The 27,614-nt window shown below is 38.5% G+C and overlaps 1 protein-coding gene and 1 pseudogene across 1 annotated transcript in view; one reads left to right on the top strand and one right to left on the bottom strand.

Annotated features, from left to right (window-relative positions):
* Nucleotides 1-802: 802 nt before the first annotated feature.
* Nucleotides 803-15,618, bottom strand: LOC117984290 (carotenoid isomerooxygenase-like; annotated as a pseudogene).
* A 5,774-nt stretch (nt 15,619-21,392) lies between these two features.
* Nucleotides 21,393-27,614, top strand: part of LOC117984297 (putative odorant receptor 65b) — a 20,253-nt gene continuing 14,031 nt past the window's right edge. Inside the window, 3 exon segments of the mRNA XM_034970924.2 lie at nt 21,393-21,593; nt 21,595-22,178; nt 22,647-22,746. Of these exon segments, the coding sequence (XP_034826815.2) occupies nt 21,393-21,593; nt 21,595-22,178; nt 22,647-22,746 (885 nt within the window).

Here is a 27,614-nt window from a genome sequence, read left to right as displayed (position 1 = left end):
TTGAGAGCTTAGTTCTTCAAAGGTTTATAGTATAAACCTTGAAGTGCTACTACTATTATCCTAATAACTACGAGTAGCTTATGCGCGCGACTTCGTCCGCGTGGACTACATAAATTTCAAACCCCTATTTCACCCCTTTACGGGTTGAATTTTCAAAAATCCTTTCTTAGCTGATGAAATCTGTTTTAGAATGCACAGGTAAAGTCCTTTCATATGATACACCACTTGATATAGTTAGGTATCTAACTTCGAAAAGTGAAAATACTAATTATTAGTTCATGACCGCAATTTAATTTTTTTGTGTGATTTAACCACAAATTCACGGTTTTCAGATTTCTCCCCTAATATCTGCTATAATACCTACCTACCTGCCAAATTTCATGATTCTAGGTCAACGGGAAGTACCCTGTAGGTTTCTTAACAGACAGACAGACAGACAGACAGACAGAAAGACAGACAGACAACAAAGTGATCCTATAAGGGTTTCGTTTTTCCTTTTGAGGTACGGAACCCTAAAAAAGACTATAAAAGCTTGATTATGTTCGGGCCAGATTAAGGTTAACCTCAATGCCCAACAACGCCTTAATCAACATGATAATTCCGTGGCCACATTTCAACAGTTAACGTCTAATGCCAATTGAATTGGGGTTGAAATCGTCTAAAGCCAAACGGCAATATCAATGCCATTGTAAAATTATCGCGTTAAGTCATGGCTACACCTACGGTTAACGGCCATTACGCGTTTATCAACGGCATTTCCCGTTAATGTAGCCGGAACATTAAAATAGAATATTAAAACAAATTTGGTTCTGTAAAACTTTATTAGTCCATTTAAAAATTCGTCCTAATTGATATTGCTAAGTATATTTTATCACAACACATAAATAGTCGTAAATAAATTATTTGTTCATTTTACTGAAGACTGGTCGGGCAAATACCAGCCGTGGAAGCAGCGAGGAGCCTGCGAGGGGGTAACAAAATCTATCCTTGCGATTTCTTCCAAATTCTTTGCATTTAACACTAGCACTAGACTTTGTGGTCGTCTTTACCCCACAGTACTGCGCTGAGCACTACTCCGTCATCCTCCTCCTGTAACAATATAAATACATAAAACCACATAGATACAACTATAAGTAGAGAGAATTGAGTGGTGATATAAATTTGATCTGTAAAACGACTGTATACCTAAATCCTCTGCTAGAAACTAGCTTAGGGCTGCAATAATTGCTGAAAGGACGATCGGGACATCCAGCCATATGCATACTGATACTGTAAATTCGAAAGTGTCAGTCTGTCTGTCTGGACTTGGAAACGGCTTTTTATCCCGGAATATTAATAAAGAGTTCCCACGTGATTTAAAAAAAACTAAATCCATGTAGACGAAGTTACAGGCATTAACTGCCAAACCGGGACAACTAACTTACTGACCGGGACACAACGCTTCAGGCCGTATGGCAGCCCTACACTAGCTGGACCTAACTTTGTGTTAAAACTATATACAAAGTTAGTGGCCGACATTAATGTCTTATTTTCATCATCATCATCACTAACCCGTACATCGTATTTAAGGAAAAACTGACTGACTGCACAACGCACAGCTCAAACTCTTGGACGGATCGGGCTGAAATTTGGGATGTAGATAGCTACGTAGACATCATCGAAGATTTTTTTTTAATTCTGAATTCTTTACCTGGGATATTTTAATCATTATAATATATTATGTCAGATCCATAATAACCTAATCATATTTTTTTGTATCTAAGATTTAAGAAAAGATTTGAAAATTCACTTAGGGGGTTAAATAGGGCTTTGAAATTTGTATGGTCCATGCGGACGAAGCCGCGGGCATAGGCTACTAATATTAAAATGGAGTATGGATGTACCTTTCCATCAGGATGAGGGATATATATAGGCTCGCTCGGATAGGTATGCGCTTCGTGCCATACTATGAACTTCCCCGTTTCGGTATCACATTTTATGACCTGAAAAATAAATAGAGTAATTATCAAAAAGTTTCCAGGAACCAATCCCAGACCAAGGTAGAGGTGGAGTTCTTTGACCACCAGGCTATCATGCCGCATTCAATGAATGAATGAATGAATGAATGAATGAATATTTATTTATTACTAAATTTTGTACATTTCACCTCAATGGAGTCCTGGCTCCTAAACTAGAAGATCCCGTATCTTATAGGAGCCAGAGCCTTCCCATACAATATAGTGGTTGAACTTAAAATTTATTAACTTAGTTAACAAATACAAGATATTGTGTGTGTGTGTGAATGTATGAATGTGTGAGTTGCTATGTGTGTGCTAGTGAGCGTGTACGCGAGTGCCTGTGTCTGTTTGATATTTGTGGTTTTTTAGACATTTTTTAAGGCCATGCTTCCTTAAATGTGTGATTTTAATTTTTTGTTGATACATATAAACAAATACAATAGGTACCTATTTTTGGTCTGACCTAGGAATTAAACCCAGGATTTCGTCATCCGCACTCGAATATGCTAGTCACTAGACCTATAAGTACGCCACAGGTCGAGATGGCAATCGGGGTATAAGGCAGGGGTACACCCCGCAAACCCATCGTCACCCGCGCTCGCCCGCACCGGGTTAGCGCAGGGGCTGTGCGGGTGTGCTGGGCGTCCCCACCCCGAATGCCATCTCGATCTGTCACGTACTTACTATAGGAAGCAGGTTACGTTTAGTATTGCAGTAATTTCACCATACTCACCACTCCACCATACTCTGTGTCTACATCGGAACCGATTCCATAGCAGTACTTGTACGGTCGACCTGCAAACAAAGTTTACCTTTAAATTCCTATAATGAAGATGCAAAGCTTTGGCTTTGATTTTAGTTTATAAATAAATAATCCTAAACAACACGATTTTAAGAAAGTGATAGCCAATCTATTAAAAAAATTCGCCAGTTTTTTTTATTTTATATTAGCCATATTAAATGACTAATATTCCCCTTTCCTCTCCAATTAAGCGTCAGGCTTGTGCTAGGAGTAGGTACGACAATAGTGCAACGGGCGGGATTTGAACCGTCGACCTTTCGGTTTTCAGTCCACTCCTATACCGGTTGAGCTATTGAGGCTCAAGTTTAAAGAAGGTTGACCTTCCGAGATCAAAACTATGACCAAGTAAGTCCAATTTATTGGTTTGCACCATACGTCTTTACGAGGTAATTTTTTTCGATCACCTACTTAATTAAATTACCAGCGTGATTTGAAGCTTATTTGGGACTAGCAATGATTTTTTTCTATTCAGTTTGGCATTATCATATTCAAAGGTTTAAAAAAATTATGCCAAGCTCAAAATGAGGAAATACCGTAAATATGACTTTTTATAATTGCTTGACTACGGAACCCTACATTATGCATGTTCTGATTTCTGATACGTACGCGGTCAGTTATTTTACAACTACGTGATTTTTCGGAAGAAAAAGGTGGTTGTGACGTGTTCATGCAAAGAATCAAACACCTTCGTATTTATAATATGGGTCATGACCCATGAAACCTCATGAGGTAGTAATAATTACCGTTGAATTCGTAATTGATTCTCGGCATCTCGATTCCCACATCAGCAAGAAGTGTAGCTTCAACTTTACTCATCGGCGGCGCATCGAGCGGGATGGTAATGCGCTTCGGGCGACTCTGCATCCATTGGCCGTAGTCTGGATTACTTTGCATTGACTGTTGGATAAGTTAATGTCATCATAATTAATGTATACGTAACATGTTTTACAAGTTTCAGCAACATTCTTCCTGAGAGATCTAAGTTTTGAATTCCTCCTACGTTGAATGTCGGTCACGCGGCAGAAAATAATGTACATCGACCTTTAGATTGAGATTCCGGCTTGGTAGAGCGTTGTCTCTGTCACTCGTACCTATATATACGACAGAGACCACACAACCATTATCTCTTTCTAAAGGTCGATGTACATTATTTTCTGCCGCGTACGGTAAATCTACAAGATATAGAATCTTCTTGAATTAGAACCTCTTTCACTGCCTGACTTGTGCCCTGTAAATATATAAACTTCTTATTGAAACCTCCACGGTACTGACGCCTCTTGTATCAAGCATCTCACGTTTTCCTCGGTGAGATGAAAAGTTGTGTGTTTCGCACGGCTGCAAATTTATTTGCGTTCGAGCCTTCGAATTCCTCGTTGCACTCTGGATTCTATACAAACTCTCGCGACAAAATAACAACTTTGCAGCCTTGCATAACAATTAATGACTCTTTAGCCTTTAGTGAAAGATTTACCTTGATAGCTTCCAGATGCATGGCATCAAGGACTTTTCCATCTTTGTAGGAGCACAGATCGAGCAGCACCTTCCCGTCTTGCTCGAAGCTGTTAATTATATGCATGAAGTATAACGTGTCTGTAGTGTATTGAGTTGTTTCACCAGTCTCTCGATGGATGAGGATAACATTTGTCTGAAAATATGCGAAATAACCCTATATAGAAAAGGAAATCTTAGCTCCTGATGACATTAATTGGTATGTAGAACACCATTAATTGTTATATGGTGTTGATAAAGCAATGTACTACATTGTAAGTTATTGACTCATCTGTGGTTATTTGTAACATTTTGTCTTTTGTAAAGAATATCGGACTGACTGCTATACTTATGTTTCTTGCCGGTTCTTCTTAGAAGAATCTACGTTCCACGTTTATATGGGGTCACAGTTCAGCCTTTTATAGAGCATCCAAACGTTTGAGCCTATTATAAGAAAGCGAAAGAAGGAGAACAAAAAGAAGAAACTGTAGAGAAGTTTGTGATTCTTCTTTATATGGCAGGTCTGCTAAACGTTTAGGACTTCAGACGATAGCCGCCAATGTAGCCTAACAGTAGACAAAAGTAAGTTCATTACGCGGCCAAAAGTAATGTACATTCACCTTTAGAAGGAGATAGCAGATTTGTAGAGCGCTGTCCCTGTCGTCGAGGCCGACAAAACGTACATGTAATTAAATAAAAACCTTAATTTGAATAAGTCCCCGAACACAGTCTATAGATCTCTTAAGAGACTTACAAATAAAAGAAACTAATTTCATTCTTTCCTTATTTATGATATTTACCTTCAACTATTCGTAGGTAAAACTCGCTTGCAAATTACTCCTCTGTAGATTAATTTCTTGTAGATTCCCACACATCTCGGTTTTCCTATTAAATATGACAAACTTGCGATATAAAAATCCAGTAGGCCACATGCTCTCGTCCATGAAAACACTTAACTTAAAATATATGAGTGACAGAGACAACGCTCTACAAATCTGCTATCTCCTTCTAAAGGTTAATGTAGGTACATTACTTTCGGCTGCGTACTGTAATAGTAGTCCTTTGTTTAAAAGCAATTTTTCTGTGAATGTACAAACCTCGTATTCTGGATAAGAGACCAGAGCTGTAGAGAATGGTCCAGGGAAGACGTAACGACGCATCAGGTTCACCAAAGAAACGCATAAGGGTTGTTCAATGATGATGAAGTAGTTCTCAGTTATACCTAAAAAGTTTGAAAAACTTATATTATAAACTATACTAGCTGCCCTGGCGAACTTCGTTCCGCCTAACAGTCGATTAAAATTTTCAAATTTTTCTCTCCGTAAGAACCTTGGACAAGGTAAGAACCAGCCTCGTACTTCAAGGAATATTATAAAAAAAGAATTAGCGAAATCGGTTCAGCTGTTCTCGAGATTTGCGATGAGCAACACATTTAGTGATTCATTTTATAGAATTACACAGGTTAAATAAATAGGTACCTAATTTAGAAGCTAAAATAGTTTTTCCACATTAAAAATCAGCCAAGTGCGCGTCGGACTCGCTCACGAAGGGTTCCGTGCCATCCTACAAGACATAACACTTTTTTTCACATTTTCATGGCGGTCATTTTGAAATTTTCATGATTTGTTGTTATAGCGGCAAAAAAGTTTACGATTTATTGCAAATAAAATATCTGGCTGACACTAGAGGTCAACGAACGTTGCGTAAGTAGGCCACTCGAAGCCAATGCCCCGTCGTAGGTGAGCCACTGACCCGTTTTGCACGCTATACATTGCGGGTTTGAAACATACTAAATCACTAAAACTATATAATGAGGTAAATGGTTATTGGTATTGGATTGTGTTTAGGTAGTATTACAATAAGTACAATAACGCTAAGTTTTTGCTAGCGTTCTGGTTACACCCTGTATAGATTAATTTTCATAGGATAATAATTGAATATTACCAAACGAATGCATGTATGCTGGATTGAGTTTCCATCTCGGCTTGACACTGCCCACGATCTCTGCAGTTTCAAACATGTCGCCTGAAAATTTTCATCACTATGAAGAACTGCAACAATAACTAGAGCCTCAATAGCTCAACCGGTATAGGAGTGGACTGAAAACCGAAAGGTCGACGGTTCAAACCCCGCCCGTTGCACTATTGTCGTACCTACTCCTAGCACAAGCTTGACGCTTAATTGGAGAGGAAAGGGGAATATTAGTCATTTAATATGGCTAATATTCTTTAAAAAAAAAAAAAAAAAAAACTTACCACGGCCAACCACATCACAACACCCTATCCAAAAATATATATTTATCAGAGTCACTACAAATTATAATAAACTAGATGATGCCTGCGACTTCGTCCGCGTGGATTTAGGTTTTTAAAATCCCATGGGAACTTTCTGATTTTCCGGGATAAAAATTAGCCTTTGTCCTTCCCCGGGATGCAAGCTATCTCTGTACAAAATTTCGTCAAAATCGGTTGAACGGTTGGGCCGTGGAAGGCTAGCAGACAGACAGACACACTTACAGACAGACACACTTTCGCATTTATAATAATATTAGTATGGATTACAGTCGTTAACATTAATAGCACAAAGTTTTCAATCAGGAATTTAGTGGAAGCGTACATAGTACTGAAAGAATACGTGAACAAAGTGTATCTCAAATCAAGAAAAACTAGATGCGTCTATAGACAATTTATAAGTTTGGTTAAAGTAAAATTACTTATAAGTCATAAACTAATAAATAGTAATACAATAATTTAAAGTAGCTCATTGGCACTCTCAACTATAAGGAAAAAAACCGGTCAAGCGCGAGTCAGGCTCGCGCAACGAGGGTTCCGTACTCCAGTCGTAATTTTTCGACATTTTGCAGTATAACTCAAGAACTATGATGCATAAAAATAAATAAAAATCTGTTTTAGAATGCACAGGTGAAGCCCTTTCATAATATGATACCCCACTTGATATAGTTATAATATACTTATGTATATTAGTTTATGACCGCAATTTAATGTGTGTGATGTCACCGCAAAGTCGCGGTTTTCAGATTTTTCCCCTAATACCAGCTATAAGACCCACCTACCTGCCAAATTTCATGATTCTAGGTCAACGGAAAGTACCCTGTAGGTTTCTTGACAGACAGACAGACAGACAGACAACAAAGTGATCCTATAAGGGTTCCGTTTTTCCTTTTGAGGTACGGAACCCTAAAAAAAGGAATTTAGATAGGTAGGTCGTAATAATAACTTACCTTGTCCATTGTTGGTAAACTTCACTACGACATAACCTTTGGTGGTGCTTAAACCCACATTGTAGAGATCACCTAAAACAAATTTTTGATAAAGGTTTAACTAAGACATATAGTGCATTCAATATTGACTGGCGTGTTTCCACTTGAGACTGTCAATAGGATTACGTTGTGGCGGGTGAGTTCAAAACTATCTAGAATTTTAGTTGTAGGTAGGTGCTCTTTCAAATAGGTTCACTAAGAAAGGATATTCAGAAATTCCACCCATGCCGAGCAAAACCGGGATGGGTGAGCTAGTCGGGTAAAGTAAGCTGTGTACCGTTGGACATCACATGAGGATGAGCTGTGTGGGACACTATCATCAGGGAGTCCGGAAGACGCTTTTTTTCTAACGTCTCCAGACTTTTGGGATCCACTCTGCAATCATAATAATTTATTTAAAACCCACATTATTAAATACATAAAATAAACAAAGCCACTACAATGTTTTTTAAACTGTGCTTTGTAAAGTTTACATACCTAATTATTATCTCCTAACCCCAAAAAGTAGATTATGTAACGGAATTTTTCTAAGAAAGTATGCTTAGTACATAGGACCCTGGGTTCACTTGAAGACGTCACCTACCTAGAGATAGTAGATATTATAGCACAGAATATATTATAATAGATAGGTAATAGTATATCGTCGTATCCTACGAATAACGCCACAACATCGTTTGAGTGGCGTTTTATTTTTTATGCTGATTTGAAATCTAAGTAGGTATTTTTAATTACACATCATTCAACAACATCATTTCAAAGTTTGGAAAAATTAATTTTATTGCCTAGACATTTACGTTTGAAAATAACTCATAAGCCACAATAATTGTACTTGCGGAAAAGTTCCGACGAAAACAGCCACCATGGACGCAGTGTCAGACTTTTACCCGCCAATCAGGCATATCTCATGCGCGAGATCAGGCCACATGCACCGCTCTGTTACTTTTCGTCGGATCAGCGTGGACTCTTGAAATACTTACTCTTAAAACTAGTTAAATATTTACATATTTCGTTTAGCTGTAATTCAATCTAGCACTAATAAGTTTGCACAATTCCGTGGAATACAGCCACTATGGTGTTTGTAAAGGCTGTTTTCATAAGAGCTTTTATACTTTTACATCCACATTTTCCGATCAAAAAGGACATAACCGCACTTATGACCAGATACCACCACAGACCACAAATAAAGATTCATTTTCGTGGAATAAAGTCTAAGGGACAATTTTAATCCTTGCAATTGAAGAAAATCCTAATAAACCACTTTATAATAACTCTAAAGTTCTTTACCAACATTGTAAATTTTAAAATTGCATACAAGATGTTCATTTTAATGAAACACAAAAATGCTCCTCGTGCAAAGTAGGCCATTCGTAGATAACAGAGTTTACCAACTCAATTGGAGGACGACATAAAATATGGACACGTACGAAAGGATTTGCCTCCTCATTACTTATTCGAACAGCTAGCATATGGAACGCCCTCCCGGAATTAGTTTTCCTCTTATAGCTTCCTCTTATAGCTCTTATATCTTCAAGTCAAGAGTGAATAGGCATCTTCTAGGCAACCGCGCTACATCTTAGGCTGCATCATCACTTGCTAGCAGTACCCGTAGTACAAGATTTTACGTCTCACCAAACGAAACCAAATTCGAGAGTCGAAATACTTCCGCGTTACAGTAAAATGGACCTAAACAGCTTTGAATTGAAGTCAAATATTCAATGCCACTGATTTTAATTTCGCAATGTTTCCGCTTGGAGCGCTGGCTGTAGAAGTGTAGACATACTTGAGCATTAAAATAAGGCTTTTAAGATCCAGTTTACTGTAACGGGGAAGTATTTCGACTCTCGAATTTGGTTTGGTTTGGTGAGACGTAAAATCTTGTACTACGGGTACAGGTCTATTGCAGTCAATCGCTAGTCTATAACATAAAAAAATACTCACTGATACATAACGGGAACTTCAGTCATTGCGTAGATTTGATCGCCGAAAGGATACACGGACACCACCGTGTTGTCCGTCTGTTCTATACCGAAGTTGAACATGGATGATATTCTGTAACAACAACAACAACAATATTTTACAAAATACTTCGCTCGCATCTTGTAGAAGCGATACTAATTGGGGGCTCAAGATACTGGCCTAGCTCAAAAAGTGCAGCGTTGGCAGATCCCCATTTACGCGGACCTAGACGACATCCACTGCTGGACATAGGTCTCTTGTAGGGACTTCTACACGCCACGCTCTTGCACCGCCTGAATCCAGCGGTTCCCTGCGACTCGTTTGATGGCGTCCGTCCGCCTAGTCGGGGGGTCTTCCAACGCTGCGTCTTTCGGTGCGAGGTCGCCATTCCAGCACCATGTCCAGTCCAGCAGTGGACGTGTAGCGGTTGATGACGATGATGATGAGACGACATCAAAAGAGTCACAGGGAGCCGTTGCTACAGACACTACAGACCGCAGTGTGTGGATTATGGAAGTGTCTACAAGAGACCTGTGTCCACATAAATATAGACCAGGGTTGTAGCGGACGCGTATGTCTGAATTAAAGCGAATGTTCCGCATTTGCGGATGCAGATGCGAATATCCGTAACACCCCTGTTGGGTCCCATTGTACACTTTTTGATTAGTCAGTTAGCGAACGAAGATATTATATCAACTAGATATCGCCACTCTGGCCCCGCCCACTTTCTTTGCAGGTCGTTACGTGTTGCAAATATGAATCGACATCCGTAAAAGCTCCGCATTAATTGATGCGGATGCGAATGTTTGAATTAATGCTGTTCCGCAATTGCGAATGCGGATGCGAATATCCGTAACACCCCTGATATAGACATAGTCGTCTATCGGTTAACGACAACAAAATCCATTAATTCCTGCTTGGTATGTAGTCTGATAAACTCAAATCAATTTCAGCCAAAATTTTACAAAAAGAACTTAAATAAATGGTATTGGGCTATACCATTGATGTTGGAATCCTACCTATATAGGTATAATAAACTCAAATAAATTTCAGCCAAATTTTTTCAACAAACAAAATTCTGTTTGTTTTAACCTTGAACCAGTACTATCGTACAATTAGAATGATTGCGTCATGGTAACTACAGCCGACGCTCTATACAGTCTACACCATGATTGTGCCATTTAGACCGTGATAACCTCGTGTTAACGACCCGTATATACTGAAAATCAGTTACACGCTTAGGAATGGGTAATATAAGTATTTAAATAAATTATGCCAAGGTATCTACAGAATCACTTGGAAAATAAACATAATACGAAGGTTGGAGATCATCAAAGTCTGAATGTTGTGTTTTCTATTTTACAAGCATTGGGTCATACGTGCTTGAAACCACAAGACCACAGGCAAAGATTAGTTCCTTGACCGTATAAAGCTACAAAATTTCATTAAGATTGATTAGTTAGTATTCAAATGAGAGCGGATCGTAGTTTTGGAGCGCAGTACGAATCCATCTTGACTTTTATTGCTCACCAGCTTATGATAGCGACTTCATCCGCGTGGACTACAGAAATTTCAAACCCCTATTTTACCCCCTTAGGGGTTAAATTTTCAAAAATCCTTTCTTAGCGGATGCCTACGTCATAACAGCTATCTGCATGCCAAATTTCGGCCCGATCCGTCCTGTAGTTTGAGTTGTGCGTTGATAGATCAATCACTGACTGACTGATTAGTCAGTCAGTCACCTTTTTCTTTTATATATTTAAGATATTACCTATCAAAAATAGTACGGCAGGGGTCTGGGACGGCCTTGGTACCAAATTCTGTGACCACGATTCGATTGGCAGCAGTATTCTTTTTGTACACGTCAGATTCCAGGAACTTGCACTGATAGGTAGCCTGGCCATCTTTTACGGCAAATCTGCAATAAAATTATTGAAAATCAAGGCTTGGGTATTTTTTATACCTAGCTATGGGGGATGTCACTAAATAAGTCTCGTTTGCAGTCTATAATATTATGTAAGTAATGTATACCATTAGCAGGAGATAGCAGATTAATTGTAGAGCGCAGTCTCGGTTGTTGAGATCGACAAAAGATCATATACGAGTGGGTATGAGTGACAGAGACAACGTTCTACAAAGCCGAAATGTCATTCTAAGGGCCGATGTACATTACTTTCGGCTGCGTATGTACTACGTTTGGTTGTGTTTGTCGTTTTGGCTTTGTTTTGATAACATAGAATTCGTAAGCGGACTATGGGTGAGTACCGAAAACTTGCCACCTTATTGTCATAAGCGTTATGAGTTGACCTTGTTATCATCATTTATATGGGGACGTCCACTGCTAAACATATACCTAGGCCCAAAGAGCGTCACCACACCCAGTGCTCTTTATATCGCCGGTCAACCTTGCTCGTGGACTTCTCACACTAAGCTTACTTACTTATTCACGGTCTTCATGCTAGAACTTACCAGCTCAGCGCCCATCGTTCCTACAATAAGCATTGCTTGCTTACTATCACTTCAACTTGCTGATAGCTTGAGTTATGTCAGTTACTTTGATTTTCCTGCAGATCTCTTCCTTTCGAATCTCATCCCATCATTTATAAATAGCCTTTATAGCTCTTTATAAACATTTTGCAACAAGCTGTGATAGCCTAGTGGTTTGGACGTCCGCCTTCTAATCGGAGGTCGGGGGTTCGATCCCGGTAATTAAATATCAATTGCTTTAACGGTGAAGGAAAACATCATGAGGAAACCTGCATGCCTGAGAGTTCTCCATAATGTTCTCAAAGGTGTGTGAAGTCTACCAATCCGCACATGGCCAGCGTGGTAGACTATGGACAAAACCCTTCTCTCTGAGAGGAGACCCGTGCTCTGTAGTGAGCCGGCGATGGGTTGATCATGATGATGAAACATTTTGTAGATCAAGCTCTTTGTCATTATTCATGTCACAGTGCCATACGTGAGGGCGGGAAAGACAATTAATTGAAGACTTCGTGTTCAGGCTTTGAGATATTCACAATAAAAACCTTTACTTAATTTAAAAGTTGACATTTTTCATACTAGGGTGAAAATGTACACATTGGGAATTGCTTACCTGTGTATTATCGCCATCCCATCAAACATGTGTTGGTACTCACAGTCCCCGATTTTCTTACATCCAGGGCCGTTCCTCAAAAGAGTGCCTTGTATCCATGATGGAATAGTTCCTGTAAAACACATAATATAGTAATATTTGAAAACTACCCAAGTGCGAGTCAGGCTCGTGCACCGAAATGAAACGTATAAATGTTTATGGTTAAATTAAAATTATATTGAATGCCGTGCAAACTGAGCCGTCTTGGTTTTGGAGTTCGGACCATCAGTGTTTGTTTGTAAAGGATTATTTATAAATTCTGAAATACGGTGCTTGTTAGATTTGTTTCATTATGTTTACTAGCAACTAACTGTAACTTATTATAGATTTTCCGCTTTACAAACTTGGGAGATATGTGGGAGCTGGAACGGTGTTATATTTAGATTTTTTTCATATAATTAATTAATCAAGAAACGATGCGGTTTAAAAACATCAAAATTTTTAAAATTTCGACCCCTGTTTAAACTCTTTTGTAATAAAAACAAAAATACATATCTATATCTAAGGAAAGATATTAAATAAAAGGGGAAGGTGACTAATTGACTGATCTATCAATGAGCAACTTAAACTACTGGATAAACCGGGCTGTTGGCATGCATTTAATAGAAACGATTTTTGAGAATTCAATCCCTAGGTGTAAAATAGGGGTTGGTGCAGTCCACAATAGATAGTTCTAAATCTATTCTGTTAAAAATAGTTTTAATTATAATTTTAAGTATTCTCTTTTGGCCTTCTGTTATAACTAGATTTAAATTTAAATAATAATTATGTATTTACGCTGTTGATTACATTCAAATAAACAAAATAAAATAAAATAGTTGCAGGCATAGGCTAGTAGGTATAGAATAAATTTAAATAATGCAAAAAATTATATTTGTATACATAGCAGTCTTATCTTATCGTTACCTACAGTTTGGTGCACAGTGGCGTGCACAGGGTTTGAAGCTAGGGTAGGCATTAGTTAGGTAGGAACCTGTTTACTGGCAGGTCATAATGAAAAATATGGTCATAATGATAAATAGCTTACAACTGGGGTAAGCAGTGCATTTATGCCTCTATGACCTGCACGCTACTGTTGGTGCACGAGTTTTTGGTGTAGGTATATTACAATACCTAAATATAAAGATCAATGTACGATTCGGTAAACAGATTACCTAAAGCTAGAGATTGACTTGTAACATTTTGGTGTAATGTATCGAGTTTTTGTAACACAAACCAAAGACTGTCATGTAACGTTAGTTTGTAATGTAACGAGCGCCGCGTGCTCCACTCGACTGTCGGTTTTCTCGTGAATTGCCTCTGAGGTACATTACAAGTAAATGCAGGTCGCGTCATCGCGAGAGAAAATCGCATGCGCAAGCCGTAAAAATGGAAGCACACTTGAGCCAAGAGCTCGAATGATACCTACATTACAAACACACGTTACAAAATCAGTCTGTGTCGCCTGTATTGAAACAAGATCGCCTCGAATAGTACAATGAAACAATAACGGTACAAGTCAATCTCCAGCTTAATGTGATAAAAAAACTTCCCGACGGATTTTAGCAAAGGCGACCAATCTCAACGGAGAATAGCCAACTAAGTATAAGGAGATAATAATATTATTATAGCTCTATTTCCTCACTCTGGAAGCCCAATGGAACGGAAATCCGACATGGCCGGAGAGAGAACAGAAGAAATTTTATATCATTTATTTGTATTCATGGGCATGTTATTATATTTTACAGATTTGAAAGAAATGTAATGTTAAATTAACCGTCATTATCAACCGATAGACGTCCACTGCTGGATATAGGTAGGGAGGTAGATCTTGTAGGGACTTCCACACCTCACGGTCTTGCGCCGCTTGAATCTAGCAGTTCCCTGCAACTCGTTTGATTTTGTAAGTCTACCTAGGGAAGCTGCTTCCAGCGCCTTGGGATCCGGAATCCGGACGACTATCGGTTCCCCGAATTATGTTCCCCGTCCTTTGCTCCGCAAGTCGTTCGGTTTTTCTACGGATCTCCTCATTTCAGGATTTCATATCACGCAGAGAAACGGAAAACAATAGCTTGGAAAATTAATAAACGTCTTAAAATATTATTACAAAAAAATATACGAATCTCTATCTCGTAGGTAGGTACATCATTGAGCTCTATACCTATATTAAAGAGATTCGTGACGCACCGCAATTTCCTTATTACCTGTCAGTTTTCCCTCCAAAGGTTCAGTGATCTCTAGCTCGCACGTCCGAAACCATATACCCATGTCATAGTTGGGATAAAGTTTCTTTTCTTCCTCCATTATACTTCACTTATTCTCTTTATTTCAACCTCAAGTTTTCGCCGCGTTTTTAGTGTAATTGGATCGTTTAACGTTCAAATCTTACGCTTGCATCATTTAAGATTAAGATCTCTGCTTGGGTGGTTCCGCAGATGATAAACCATAAAACAAAATATCATTTGGATTACTAGCATTTTTTTAATATGCACAATACTTACTATAAATAAATATAATTCACATTATCATAGGCATCATAACAACAGAATCACGAATAAAGTTGATTAAATGTTTTTTACACCATGAAGTGGTGAATTTCAGTAGGTACCTTTAGTACGCGACAGGTCGAGATGACAATCGGGGAGGGAACGCCCCGCACAGCCCCCGCGCTAACCCGGTGCGGGCGAACGCGGGTGACGTGCGGGTGTGCCCCGATCGCCATCTCGACCTGTCGCATACTAGGTATATATACGTGTATTCTGAAAAATCTATATAGGTACCTAGGCTATGGAATCCTGAAGATTAGCAAGCTTCGTGATTGAGAGCACAGATACTGTTATCAGTTATCACTTTTAGCGTTTATTTTGTGTAAATCTTCACTTGACAAGCATTTTATTCGTGTTAATTTGTTTAACCGCGGTTAGCGAAATAACGACCTTCACACAGGGATGACTCAGACTCAACTGCTGTGAGCGTGAGATAAATTTAGACTGCGTCCAAAACACTGTTTGTTCTTTCAGATTCCAGCTATTCGTTGTTACGGAATTAACCCTTTAATTAATTGTAAAATTAATACAGTACGCGGCCGAAAGTAATGTACATCGGCCTTTAGAATGACATTGCTGCTTTCTTTCTGTCGGTCTCAATGACAGGGACAACGCTTTACAAATCTGCTATCTCCATCATAACTTTGTACATAACTTTCCGCCGCGTTCTGTACCTACCTACTTTGACAGTGTTTTGTAAAACATGCGTGTTGATATTGTATTCTTTGTAAGTAAGAATTTTGTAGAATTTTGTATGTTGCTATAAATTTGATTTCACGGGACGCGCATGTCCCGTATTTACACATAATAAGTAGGTATACATTCCCGAGAGATGTCGAGTTAGATATTAAGTAGGTACAATAGGTGGCACGCGACGTGCATTGCAAAGCAAGCTTGGCAAATGATATGCTCTATCCATGGAGGGAAGTTAATATAGGTCGACTCTCTGTTACGTACCTAATCCCATACAAATAACAGAGACAAAATGTCGGTGAACGTTAACTATTTTGAGTGACCAACCAATCACAAACGAGCCAATGTTTTCCGTACTAAGTAACTTTTATAGAGTACCAGTACGGAAAACATAGGCTCGTTTCCAATCCAATCCAATCCATCAGCCTGTTTGCGTCCACAGCTGGACATAGGCCTTTCCAAGGCTCGTTTGTGGTTGTTTAAAATGTTCTTTTTTGTAGTAGATAATCCTCAATAGTTTTTTTGAGTTAGCCCTTGTCTACAATCTCACCTGGTGGCACAGGCCACCGCCTATAGACGCCTAATAGCAGGACACCAGCGATTGCCTAGCTTAGCACTTTAAGGTCCATAATTTAAGCCGCCCCCGTTCGGTACCTCATTCCTCTAGCGAGCGGCATTGTATAAAGAGCCATCTTTTGTAGGTTTTTCCTGGTGGTAAGTTATAATGGAGTCTAAGACGGACGCGGGCTAACCTGGAAGGGTATGGCAGTTTTTATTAAACCCATGCCCTTTGCCCAGCTGATAGTAGGTGAGCCTCAATAGCTCAACGGTTAGAGGAGCGTACTGAAATCCGAGAAAGGCCACCGGTTCAAACCCCGTCCGTTGCACTATTGTCGTACCCACTCCTAGCACAAGCTAGCGCTTAATTGGAGGGGAAAGGGCTACCTACTATTCTTTAAAAAAATAAAATTGCCTGCTATTCTTTAAATAAATATCTTAGTGCCAATCAGTTGAGGTATTATTACACTAAGCAGCTGATGATAGCAAACAAAAAATAAATAGATACACTTTCAGGTAGGTATCATAGTATGGATAGGTACTAAAAATACAATCAATTACTTCGCTATCGTAAAAAGTCTAGAATAGATAATAATTAAAAATTACTAAGATAATATGCATCTAATCGCAAATTAATTATGTAATTAAGTATCCCTAATTATATGTTTGTGTCCATGTAAAAAATACGTACCTTGACCTTGAACTGGTATTGCAACCAGCTAGTTGACTGTGAAAAAGTTGTATTGTTACAATTTCAATAATTGTTGTAATTGGCTGAATTTATTCTTTCTGCTACAATGCGAGCCTTCGATAAAAAAAACGATTTGATTTGATTTGAAACTAAATGATGCCCGCGAGTTCGTCCGCGTGGGTTTAATAAGTTTTTTAAAAATCCCGTGGGAACTCTTCGCTTTTCCGGGATAAAAATTTGCCTATGTCAATTTCCAGGACGCAAGCTACCTCAGTACCAAATTTCATATAAATGGGTAAACGATCCCGTGGGAACGCTTTGATTTTCCGGTATAAAAACCCTTGTCCCTTCCCCGGAATGTAAGCTAACTCTGTGCCAAATTTCATCAAAATCGGTTAAACTCGACTGCGACTCGTCTGATGTCGTCCGTCCACCTAGTGGGGGTTCTTCCAACACTGCGTCTTCCGGTGCGAGGTCGCCATTCCAGCACCTTGGGACCCCAACTTGGGATGGAGATATATAATGCGTCCGAACTATAACAAACTTGTATTGTGCGAAGGAAACTAGCATGCCTGAGCCTGAGAGTTCTGCACGATGTTACCAACAGTGTGGGAAGTTTGCCAATCCGCCGTTGGCCAGCATTGTAAACTATGGCCAAACCCCTTCTCATTCTGAGAGGGGACTTGTGCTCAGTAGTGAGCCGGTGATGGGTAGATTATGATGACCTATTTTTCATTTGGCTGGTCAGATATATAATAAGTATATATATATCACCAAGTTATAAACCTGTCACAGAAAAATATGCAATTACTGAAGTAAGTAGGGTAGCGGAAAATTAAGTACCTATATTTTTATGTAACTGTCAGTTATTTACAAGGCTTTTTTACCAGAAGTCCATAATTGCGATAAAAAGTGTTATGGATCATGTACATTACACATGCATTAAAATTAAGATAAACTTAACTAGATAACAAGTTACTTTTTAGCCGAATATTTATGTTATTATATATACCTACATGGCATGGTCAAAATATTATGCTTCTTAAAATAGGGTTTACAACTGTCCGTCATTTTTAATCTAAATATTTCCCCTCTTTTTCTGTAGAATTACCCCAGAATATAATGCAATATCTCAACAGTGAGGCGATCCATGGTAAACCGTCAATAGTGTCGAAACATCAACCGTTTTACCCAACATATAAAGCGCATAGGAGAATTGGCTCAGCTTAGTGCAAATATGAGTTATATGCTCTTTCCAATTTAGATTACAATTAATATAAAGTCCTAAAAATTTCGTTACATTTACTTCATTGATAGGTTTGCCCTTATAGTTTATATTGACGACCTCCCTGGCGCAGTGGTGAGCGCTGTGGTCTTAATAGTGGGAGGTCCCGGGTTCGATTCCTGGCAGGGGTTTGGAATTTTATAATTTCTAAATTTCTGGTCTGGTCTGGTGGGATGCTTCGGCCGTGGCTAGTTACCACCCTACCGGCAAAGCCGTGCCGCCAAGCGATTTAGCGTTCCGGTACGATGCCGTGTAGAAACCAAAGGGGTATGGGTTTAATAAAAACTGCCATACCCCTTCCAGGTTAGCCCGCTATCATCTTAGACTGCATCATCACTTACCACCAGGTGAGATTGCAGTCAAGGGCTAACTTGTATCTGAATAAAAAAAAATAAACAAAAATCCAAAGCACGCGACATTTTCTCCGTAAGTCATGATGTTGGTTTTATCTAAGTTAATTTTAAGTTTGTTACAATCGAGCCAATTTATGATTTTATCTGAGGTAAAGTTAACTTTACTTTTAAGGTCGTCTATGTCTTTGTTTGCAAATATCACAGGACTATCATCAGCAAATAATACCATGTTATGGTGAGTCACATGTTTCGGACTTCGGTAGAGCATTGATATATGTAGGTGATAAATAGTAACAACAACTATTATGTACAGCTAAATTAATATATACAATTGCTTAATTAATAAATTAGTTACTTGTTACATAAAAATTAAATTAAATTATAGAGTCTGATTAAAGATAACAAATTAAAGATTAAAGATTACGACAATGTCAGCTCACTCATGCAGTACAATTTTTCTTAAATTTAATTAGAGTATCGTGGTAATCGATTTAATGGGGCAAATTTTCCTAGATTACTTTTGGAAAAATGGGACTTCAGGTCATAGAGGCGTAAAAGCACTGCTTATATACCCAAGATGAAAGGTGGTCAGTTTTCATCATGACATTCACCCAAGCTTCGAACCCTATGCACAGCTCAAACTACTGGACGGATCGGGCTGAAATTTGGTATGCAGATAGCTATTATGACGTAGGCATCCGCTAAGAAAGGATCTTTAAAAATTCAACTGATTCACTGAAGTGAAATAAGGGGTTTGAAATTTGTGTAGTCCACGCGGACGAAGTCGCGAGCATAAACTTGTTGTGTGAATAAATCTTTGATTGGTCGTGGGTTTTGGTCGTTATCTAGCCCCGTAGCTAGATCTAGGTATATAACATTAGCGTTCTGATAGAGTTCCATCATAAACGAAGCTATGCTATTAAACTTCAAAGCATCAAAAGAAAATCTACATTTTCGTAATTAAGTAGTACTTACCTAGCCTCTAATTGAAATGAGTCTATACCGTGTTGTTATGAAAAGTTGTGCAAATTCCAAATCAATAAATGCTTATGTGGAGAGCCTTTTATTACAATTTTCAACAATTGCTAGGCCACTGTTGTGATTCGATTGTCAATAGCATTCTACGGCTCCCATATTAAATAGACCGAGAGTTTGTAGAAAACTCAGTTATTTATTTTAAACTTAGGGATATTTTAAGCAAACTTTTAAATAGTTTTTCTATGACTAGCTATACAAGGTGTAACCAGAATGCTAGCAAAAACTTAGCGTTATTGTTATACAATCTAAACACAATCCAATAATAATAACCATTTGCCTCATTTTGTAGTATTTGTGATTTAGGATTTTTCAAACCCGCAATGTACCTAACCTATAGCGTGCAAAACTCGAGTCAATCCGAGTGTCCTAGTTACGCAACGTTCGTCGATCTCTAGCGTCAGTCAGTTTTATTTGCAATATATCGTAAACTTTTACAAAATATAGGATATTTTATTTTGTGGTATCATATCAGTAGGTAATCATCAGTGCTATCGTCTTTGTTTTTGCCAGCGTTCTGGTTACATCCTGTATATGCATCTTAATGTGGAGCGCGCCTGCCCAGAAGGTGCCTATTCACTCTTCTTTCGAAGCAACCAATATTATAGCTAGCACGGTAAACGGAAGATTCTAGCATTGGGTACCAAAAAACCAAATAATGCCATTGTCTTGTCAGTTGCCAGTTGGCAGCGTTGCATCATCGTCTGGTGGATCGTCATAGATAACTGATAACCGTTGCTAGCTACGACAATACCGATACGGTACGCTATAGGCACGGCAACCGTTTTCAGTTACGTTATGCTATAGCGGACACATGTCTAAGCAAATTACTTCGTACGAATCCGTGGAATTTTGACTGACTATGTAGGGGTGCAGTCCTTATGGGTGCCATACTACAGAATACTTAACAGAACTTTTCTGGAACCTGGGTTTACTATCAGCTTTACTAATAAACGTTGTAGGTACATATAGCGGGTGAATATTGAAACACCGATTTCTTCAGTAATTTAACATTCGAAAGCAGCATTATGCAACTATAGAACCGTTATAAAACGTTTATTAGTAAAAGGGTACCAGTATTGCGAAAGTACTTGATATAAAAAGAAAGTTGTTTGAGTGGTTGTTTGCCTGATTATGGCAAACTAAAACTGCAAGCTGGTCCATGGTGATTTCAAAATTCTTTAGTTGGAATTGCAATATTTGCGATTTATATTGCGATGCACGAGCACAAGTGTACCTACTCTCCATTCCTTCACTCTCATAGTCCGGTGTAATAGGAATCCGGCACGATACGAGAGAGATTAGGTGCAGGATCAACGGCTTTGCTTCCTTCCTGAGGCATGGAAGTGCAACAGTCAACTTGCCTAATCCGGGCTGCCACTGAAACTTAATTGACAGAAAAATCCAATCATCTGTTGGCCCGACCTGAGATTTGAGCCGAGAACCTCATAATCTCCTGCAGAATGAGCCACTAGGACCAACGAGGTAGTTAAAGCTGTAAGCATCCCATCCCACAGCCTCTTGGACTATTATCGACAATTCTACTGTGGTTTACTAACCATTGGGACCAAATACGGATCAGACGTTTACAAGATGGCGTCCCAGTTGCAATGGCCGTTAAAATTTGAGGAAGTCATAAGAACCTCTATGATATCCAGTCGCCTTAATGGATCATGTCCGACCATCTTAACTTATAACAAACTTTGGTGGATCAAAAATATTGTTTGGCCCACCTATTCTTTCTTTTGCTTTTACATATCATTTTACACGGTCATCTATTGCGATTTCAAGTATAAAAAACTACGCTGATGCCATTAGGAATGGTACGATGTCGATTGTTGGTTTAACTGTAGCGCTTAAGCATTTACTGCTGCTTCGTCACCGTGCATCTATTAGAGAGATTATTGAGATTATAGACAGAGATTATGAAGCAGCCAAAGATTTCATTAATGAGGAGAAGGATACAGTTTTGAGATACGCTCAACTTGGAACGAGCATTTGTAAATTCTGGTTTGTAATGGCCATACTCACCGGTTTGTTGTTCCCAGTGAGGTCGATTACTTTGATGGGGTACTACTATTTTAAAGGAGAATTCAAACTTGTTCCTCTTATGGATTTATGCTATCCTTTCATAGACGATTATAAAAATATTCCTGTAATGTTCTGTACTCTTTTCCTTTCCTGTTTCTGCTTCGCTGTATACGCTGCGACGTCTTACATTTCCTTTGATCCCCTGGTGCCAGCTATTTTGGCACATGTGTGCGGTCAGTTGGAATTGATCAGCAATAGATTGTTGGAAGTCTTTTCGAATGCAAAAAATGTGGAGGAAATCGAAGACAATTTGAAGGAAATCAACATCAAATTAATGGAAATTTACAGGTTTGTTATCACAATTCTAACAATATCTAATAATTTCAAATATTTTCCACTACCATTGTCTGCGACCTAGTCCGCGTGGATATAATCTGTTTCCAGGGTGTCCTATCCCCGTCCTTTTCGTCAAGATATATTCCATTATTATCTTGACGAATTTTGGCCATGAAAAGAAGCTAATGGAAAAACACACTCGCATTTATACTAAAACTAGCTTATGCCCGTGACTTCATCCACGTGGACTACACAAATTTCAAACCCCTATTTCACCCCCTTAGGGGTTGAATTTTTAAAAATCCTTTTCTAGCGGATACCTACGTCATAATAGCTAGCTGCATGCCAAATTTTAGCCCGATCCGTCCAGTAGTTTGAGCTGTGCGTTGATACATCAGTCCGTCAGTCAGTCAGTCACCTTTTCCTTTTATATACTTATTTAGATAAGTATGGATAAAAGAGTGGTTTTATTATTTACAGAATTATCAATATCGTGCAGAAAAACTTTGCTATCCTTTACGAATACGTCATGAAAACAACCACTTTCCTCTTGTCGTTCAGCGCATTTCAAATTGTAGAGGTAAATCTTTGTGATGTATTTTTTTGCTATACTGGATATATTTTTATCAACCTGATTCCTTACCTAATAGTAGGTAAGTGAATATGCAGTCTAAAATAAAATAAAAATACCTACGCTTACCTACATAGAAGATACTGATTTTAATTTAACAAAATTGTAAAAATTAATCAGTCATGTAGGTTTAGTAATATAATTTTAGTGATCTAAATATAAATTAAGTACAGATTCTGACGATAGCCGTCGACTAGTTGCCGGTCAACTATTCGACGTGCGTAATGGCTCTAATATTTTGAAAAGGTTAAAAACAATAAAATATGGTTGTATTGAAACAATTTCATCAGTACCCTTATTATAAATGCGAAAGTGTGTTTGTTTCTTGGTTTGTCCTTCAATCATGTCGCAACGGTGCAACGGATTGACGTGATTTTTTGCATGGGTATAGGTAAAGACGAGTAGGTAGGTAGAGAAGAGTGACATAGGCTTTTTACTTACTTTTTATCCCAGAAAATAAAAGAGTTCCCACGGGATTTTAAAAAAACCTAATTCCACGCAGACGAAGTCGCGGGCATCAACTAGTATTTGCATGGAAGAAAACGCTTAAAAATCCGCCAATGACTTCGAATAGGTACATCCTGTATATGTACCTAATATATCTAACAGTACTCAGTAGATATCGTCCAATGCGATTCTTTCTTGATTACCTAGCAGCGGCGAAGAGTCAATATAACACGATTCCTATCGGCTTCCCTTTAAGAATTGGCATAATATAGCGTAAGTAGGTACTATTCACATAAATTCCTTAATACATTCGTAAATACAAAGGTTCGATCGTCACAAATGCTAATTTTTTTTTGTTGTTATTAAGTACTAATTTAAGGCAGCTCAGTTCGGTGCTTTCTTCATACAAACGTAGGAGGGAAAATACAACAATATTCGATATTGTACGCACAAAACTAAGAATTATATCGATTTATCTCGTCATTATCTAGGTTCAATGATATCTAAAACATTGAAAAAAATATTGATTTAAAAGTTACGAGCCTCAAAAGATTCCTATTTTAACACTAAATTTATGTCAACTTTGGGCGTAAATAAATAAGATTAGGAATAGGAAAATTCTAAAAAAAATTATCATTAGACATAGTTTATTTATTCATTAGTTGAAATAACTTTACTTTGCAAACCTAAATTCAGTAGTTTTTTCTCAAAAATACTTTTCCCAAACTACTGTTCAACCCTTTTCAAGCGCTAGATTTCGGCTAAAATCATCATGCTTCTCACCCCAAAACATTAGACACCGCGCGGGTGGCGGAGGGAAGGGCCAGCCCAGCGGCGCGCGGCTGCGCGTGTAATATTGTGGTTTCTATGACAACTGTTGTTATTAATATGTTTTCAAAAACAAAAGTCGTAATGATTTTATAAAATTAATTTTTATTCAGTGGCTATGCAAATGTGTAGAAGATTGAGCAGAGCAGAGTCAATAAGTCCTTCAAATACTTATTGCATTTTGTACATTGACCTCTGGAATTTGAAATTTGGACACCAATTTTAATTCATTGGTTTATTGACCTGACTTTGTTGTTGAGGTCCTAGTAGGGATATCTACTCGTGTGGTCCTAGTACAATAGGTAAGTAACTTTGTTTAGTTATTTATTTATCTAATTTTAAAAAACCGCCAAGTGCGAGTGCTCGCGCACCAAGGGTTCCGTACTCAGGTATTTTTTTGACATTTTGCTCCATAAATCAAAAACTATTATGCATAAAAATAAATAAAATGGTTTTAGGAATACACACAATACAGTAAAGCCCTTTCATATAATACCCCACTTGGTATACTTATTATACATTGAAATTGAAAATACTAATTATTTTTTCATTAACACACTTTAATTTTTTTTTGTAAGTTGTAATCACAAATCTATGGTTTTCGGATTTATTTCCTTACTTGTGCTCTAAGACCTACGTACCTACTAAATTTCATGATTCTGGGTCAACGGGAAGTATCCTATAGGTTTGTGTGACAGATACGACACAGGGAGACGGAGAGACGGACAGGACAGACAGACAACGAAGTGATCCTAGGGTCCCTTTTTTTCCTTATAAAGTACGGAACCCTAAAAATGGTACCTGTATATGTATAATAATATAGGTAGGTAGGTACCTACCTGGTGGTATTTCTTTGTATTTTAGGGTTCCGTACCTCAGAAGGAAAAAACGGAACCCTCTGTCTGTCTGTCTGTCGGTCCGTCTGTCCGTCCGTCCGTCTGTCCGTCCGTCCGTCCGTCCGTACGTCCGTCAGTCCGTCCGTCCGTCCATGCGTCTGTCGGTCCGTCCATCGGTCCGTCTGCCCGTCCGTCTGTCCGTCTGTTCGTCTGTCGGTCTGTCCGTCTGTCTGTCTGTCCGTCTATCTGTCTGTCTGTCTGTCTGTCCGTCTTACAAATAAAGTACGCAACGCTTCGTACAAATAGTACTTTTTTATTTATTTACTAGCTGACGCCCGCGACTTCGTCCGCGTGGATGTAGGTTTTTTAAAAGCCCGTGGGAACTCTTTTATTTTCTGGGATAAAAGAAGGCAGGTCATGCCTGTCGTAGAGGTGATGGCCGTTGGAGCCGGAAAGTTCTTGAGTGAGACCGCGTAGGTATCAGTAAGCGTAGTGTGGGACGCCTTCCAGCACGATGGACCGACGATATACATAGGCTGGCGGGAAGTGGCTAGGTGAGGAAGGCTGAGGGGGTGGTGGCGCTCTTAGGGAAAGCCTATGTCCAACAGTGGACGACCGCAGGCTGATGATGATGGAAAAAATCACGTTGATCCGTTGCACCCCTCACACGTCCCTATCCGCCTTCTCCACTCCTGTCACGCTGGCGAATAAGTTTGGAATAGAATAGGATTTCGATGGAGTGCGTGGATTTTTGTGAACGGAGTTCAACCATGTAGTCGTGTTTGGTACAATAGTAAAATGGTACAATATTAATTCACCAACAACAGTTCCTAAAACCCATAGAATAGGAGTGCAGTACCCTGCAGCATCAGTATTGAAGAGTTGGGAACTTAAAGTTCAATAATGGTATATATGTTTGGCATCTACAATATTATCTCACAATCAACAGTGGCTTAGGAGTGCAATACCCTGCATCATCAGGGTTGAAGAGTTGGGATATCGAGTTGAATTATGAAGTCGTTGCTTGGTACCTAACCAGAGATAGTTTATTCTAAGCGTACCTTTAATATCAATTCAACATCAACTATTCCTAAAAACAGCTGATTGAAATCCAAAAGTACAAAAGCTACCCGTGATTATTATGATGATGGTTGAGAAGTTGGCACTTGAAGTTTTAACATGTATGGTTTCTAACAAAAAAGAATGAATGAAATCGGACTACGCGTTAATGAATTACAGCTCAGTATACATTTTAACTTTCAACCCCTCTCCTAAGGGAACCATGCTGAATTTCGGGATAAAAAGTATCCTATATCTATATCCTCATAGTATGACGTCAAATCGTACCAAGTTTCATTGGAATCCATTCAGTAGTTTCAGCGTGATGCGCGGCCGTGATACAGACAGACAGACAGACAGACAGACAAAAATTAAAAAAAAATTCAGTTTTGGGTTCAGTATCGATTATAGAGTGCCCTCGAAAAAAAAAATTTCAAAATATCTTCAATGTACAGAATTTCACCTGTTACAGTTTATTATAAGTAATAAAATAATAATAATAATATTGATTCAGATACAAGTTAGCCCTTGACTGCAATCTCACCTGGTGGTAGGTGACGATACAGTCTTGCTTACGACTATTTCGGATCGGAAATTCTTGGATTCAGGTTAAATGCAGTGCAAAAAGAGAGATCATTAGGATTCCGTACCTCAAAAGGAAAAAGGAACCCTTATAGGATCAGTTTTGTGTCTGTCCGTCTTACAAATAAAGTACGCAACGCTTCGTACAAATAGTACTTTTTTATTTATTTATTCAGATACAAGTTAGCCCATGACTACAATCACACCTGGTGGTAAGTGACGATACAGTCTTGCTTACGGCTATTTCGGATCGGGAATTCTTGGATTCAGATTAAATGCAGTGCAAAAAGAGAGATCATTAGGATTCCGTACCTCAAAAGGAAAAGGGACCCTTATAGTGATCAGTTTGTTGTCTGTCTGTCTGTCTATCTGTCAGTCTGTCAGTGTGTCTGTCAAGAAACCTGAGGGGTACTTCCCACTGACCTAGAATGATAAATTTGGCAGGTACGGTAATAACAGTTATAACACACGTAAGGGGAAAAATCTGAAACATGAATTTGTGGTTACATCACGAAAAATAAATAAAAATGTGTTCATTAACGAATAGTTAGTATTTCAACTTTCAAGTAAGATTAGTAAACCAAGTGTGATATCATATAAAAGGACCTTACTTGACCTCAAAAACCGATTTTATTTATTTTTATCCATACTAATATTATAAATGCGAAAGGTGTATCTGTCTATCTGTCCGTTGTTTGTCTGCTAGCTTTTCACAGCTCATCCATTTAACCAATTTTGATGAAATTTGGTACAAAAATAGCTTGCATCCCGGGGGAAGGACATAGCTACTTTTATGATAAATAAGATTTAGTGGATACCGCTATTTTCTGGAAATAACGTTAGATGCGAAACTTCAATGGGGGCTCTCATAATAAATAACTTATCGAAAACAGTACAGTTCTGCTGCATATGCGGTACAAAAGATTCGCCAGTTGACAGACATAGAAACGGCGAGACTAGTATATTTTAGTTACTTTCACAGCCATTATGTCATATGGCATATATATAAAAGAAAAAGAAAGAAAAGAAAAAACTTTCTTATTTTTAAAGCTGTACCACACATTA

The sequence above is a fragment of the Maniola hyperantus genome, chromosome 8 (assembly GCF_902806685.2).
Source record: "Maniola hyperantus chromosome 8, iAphHyp1.2, whole genome shotgun sequence".
NCBI lineage: Eukaryota > Metazoa > Arthropoda > Insecta > Lepidoptera > Nymphalidae > Maniola > Maniola hyperantus.
This window is presented reverse-complemented; position numbering and strand designations above follow the sequence as displayed.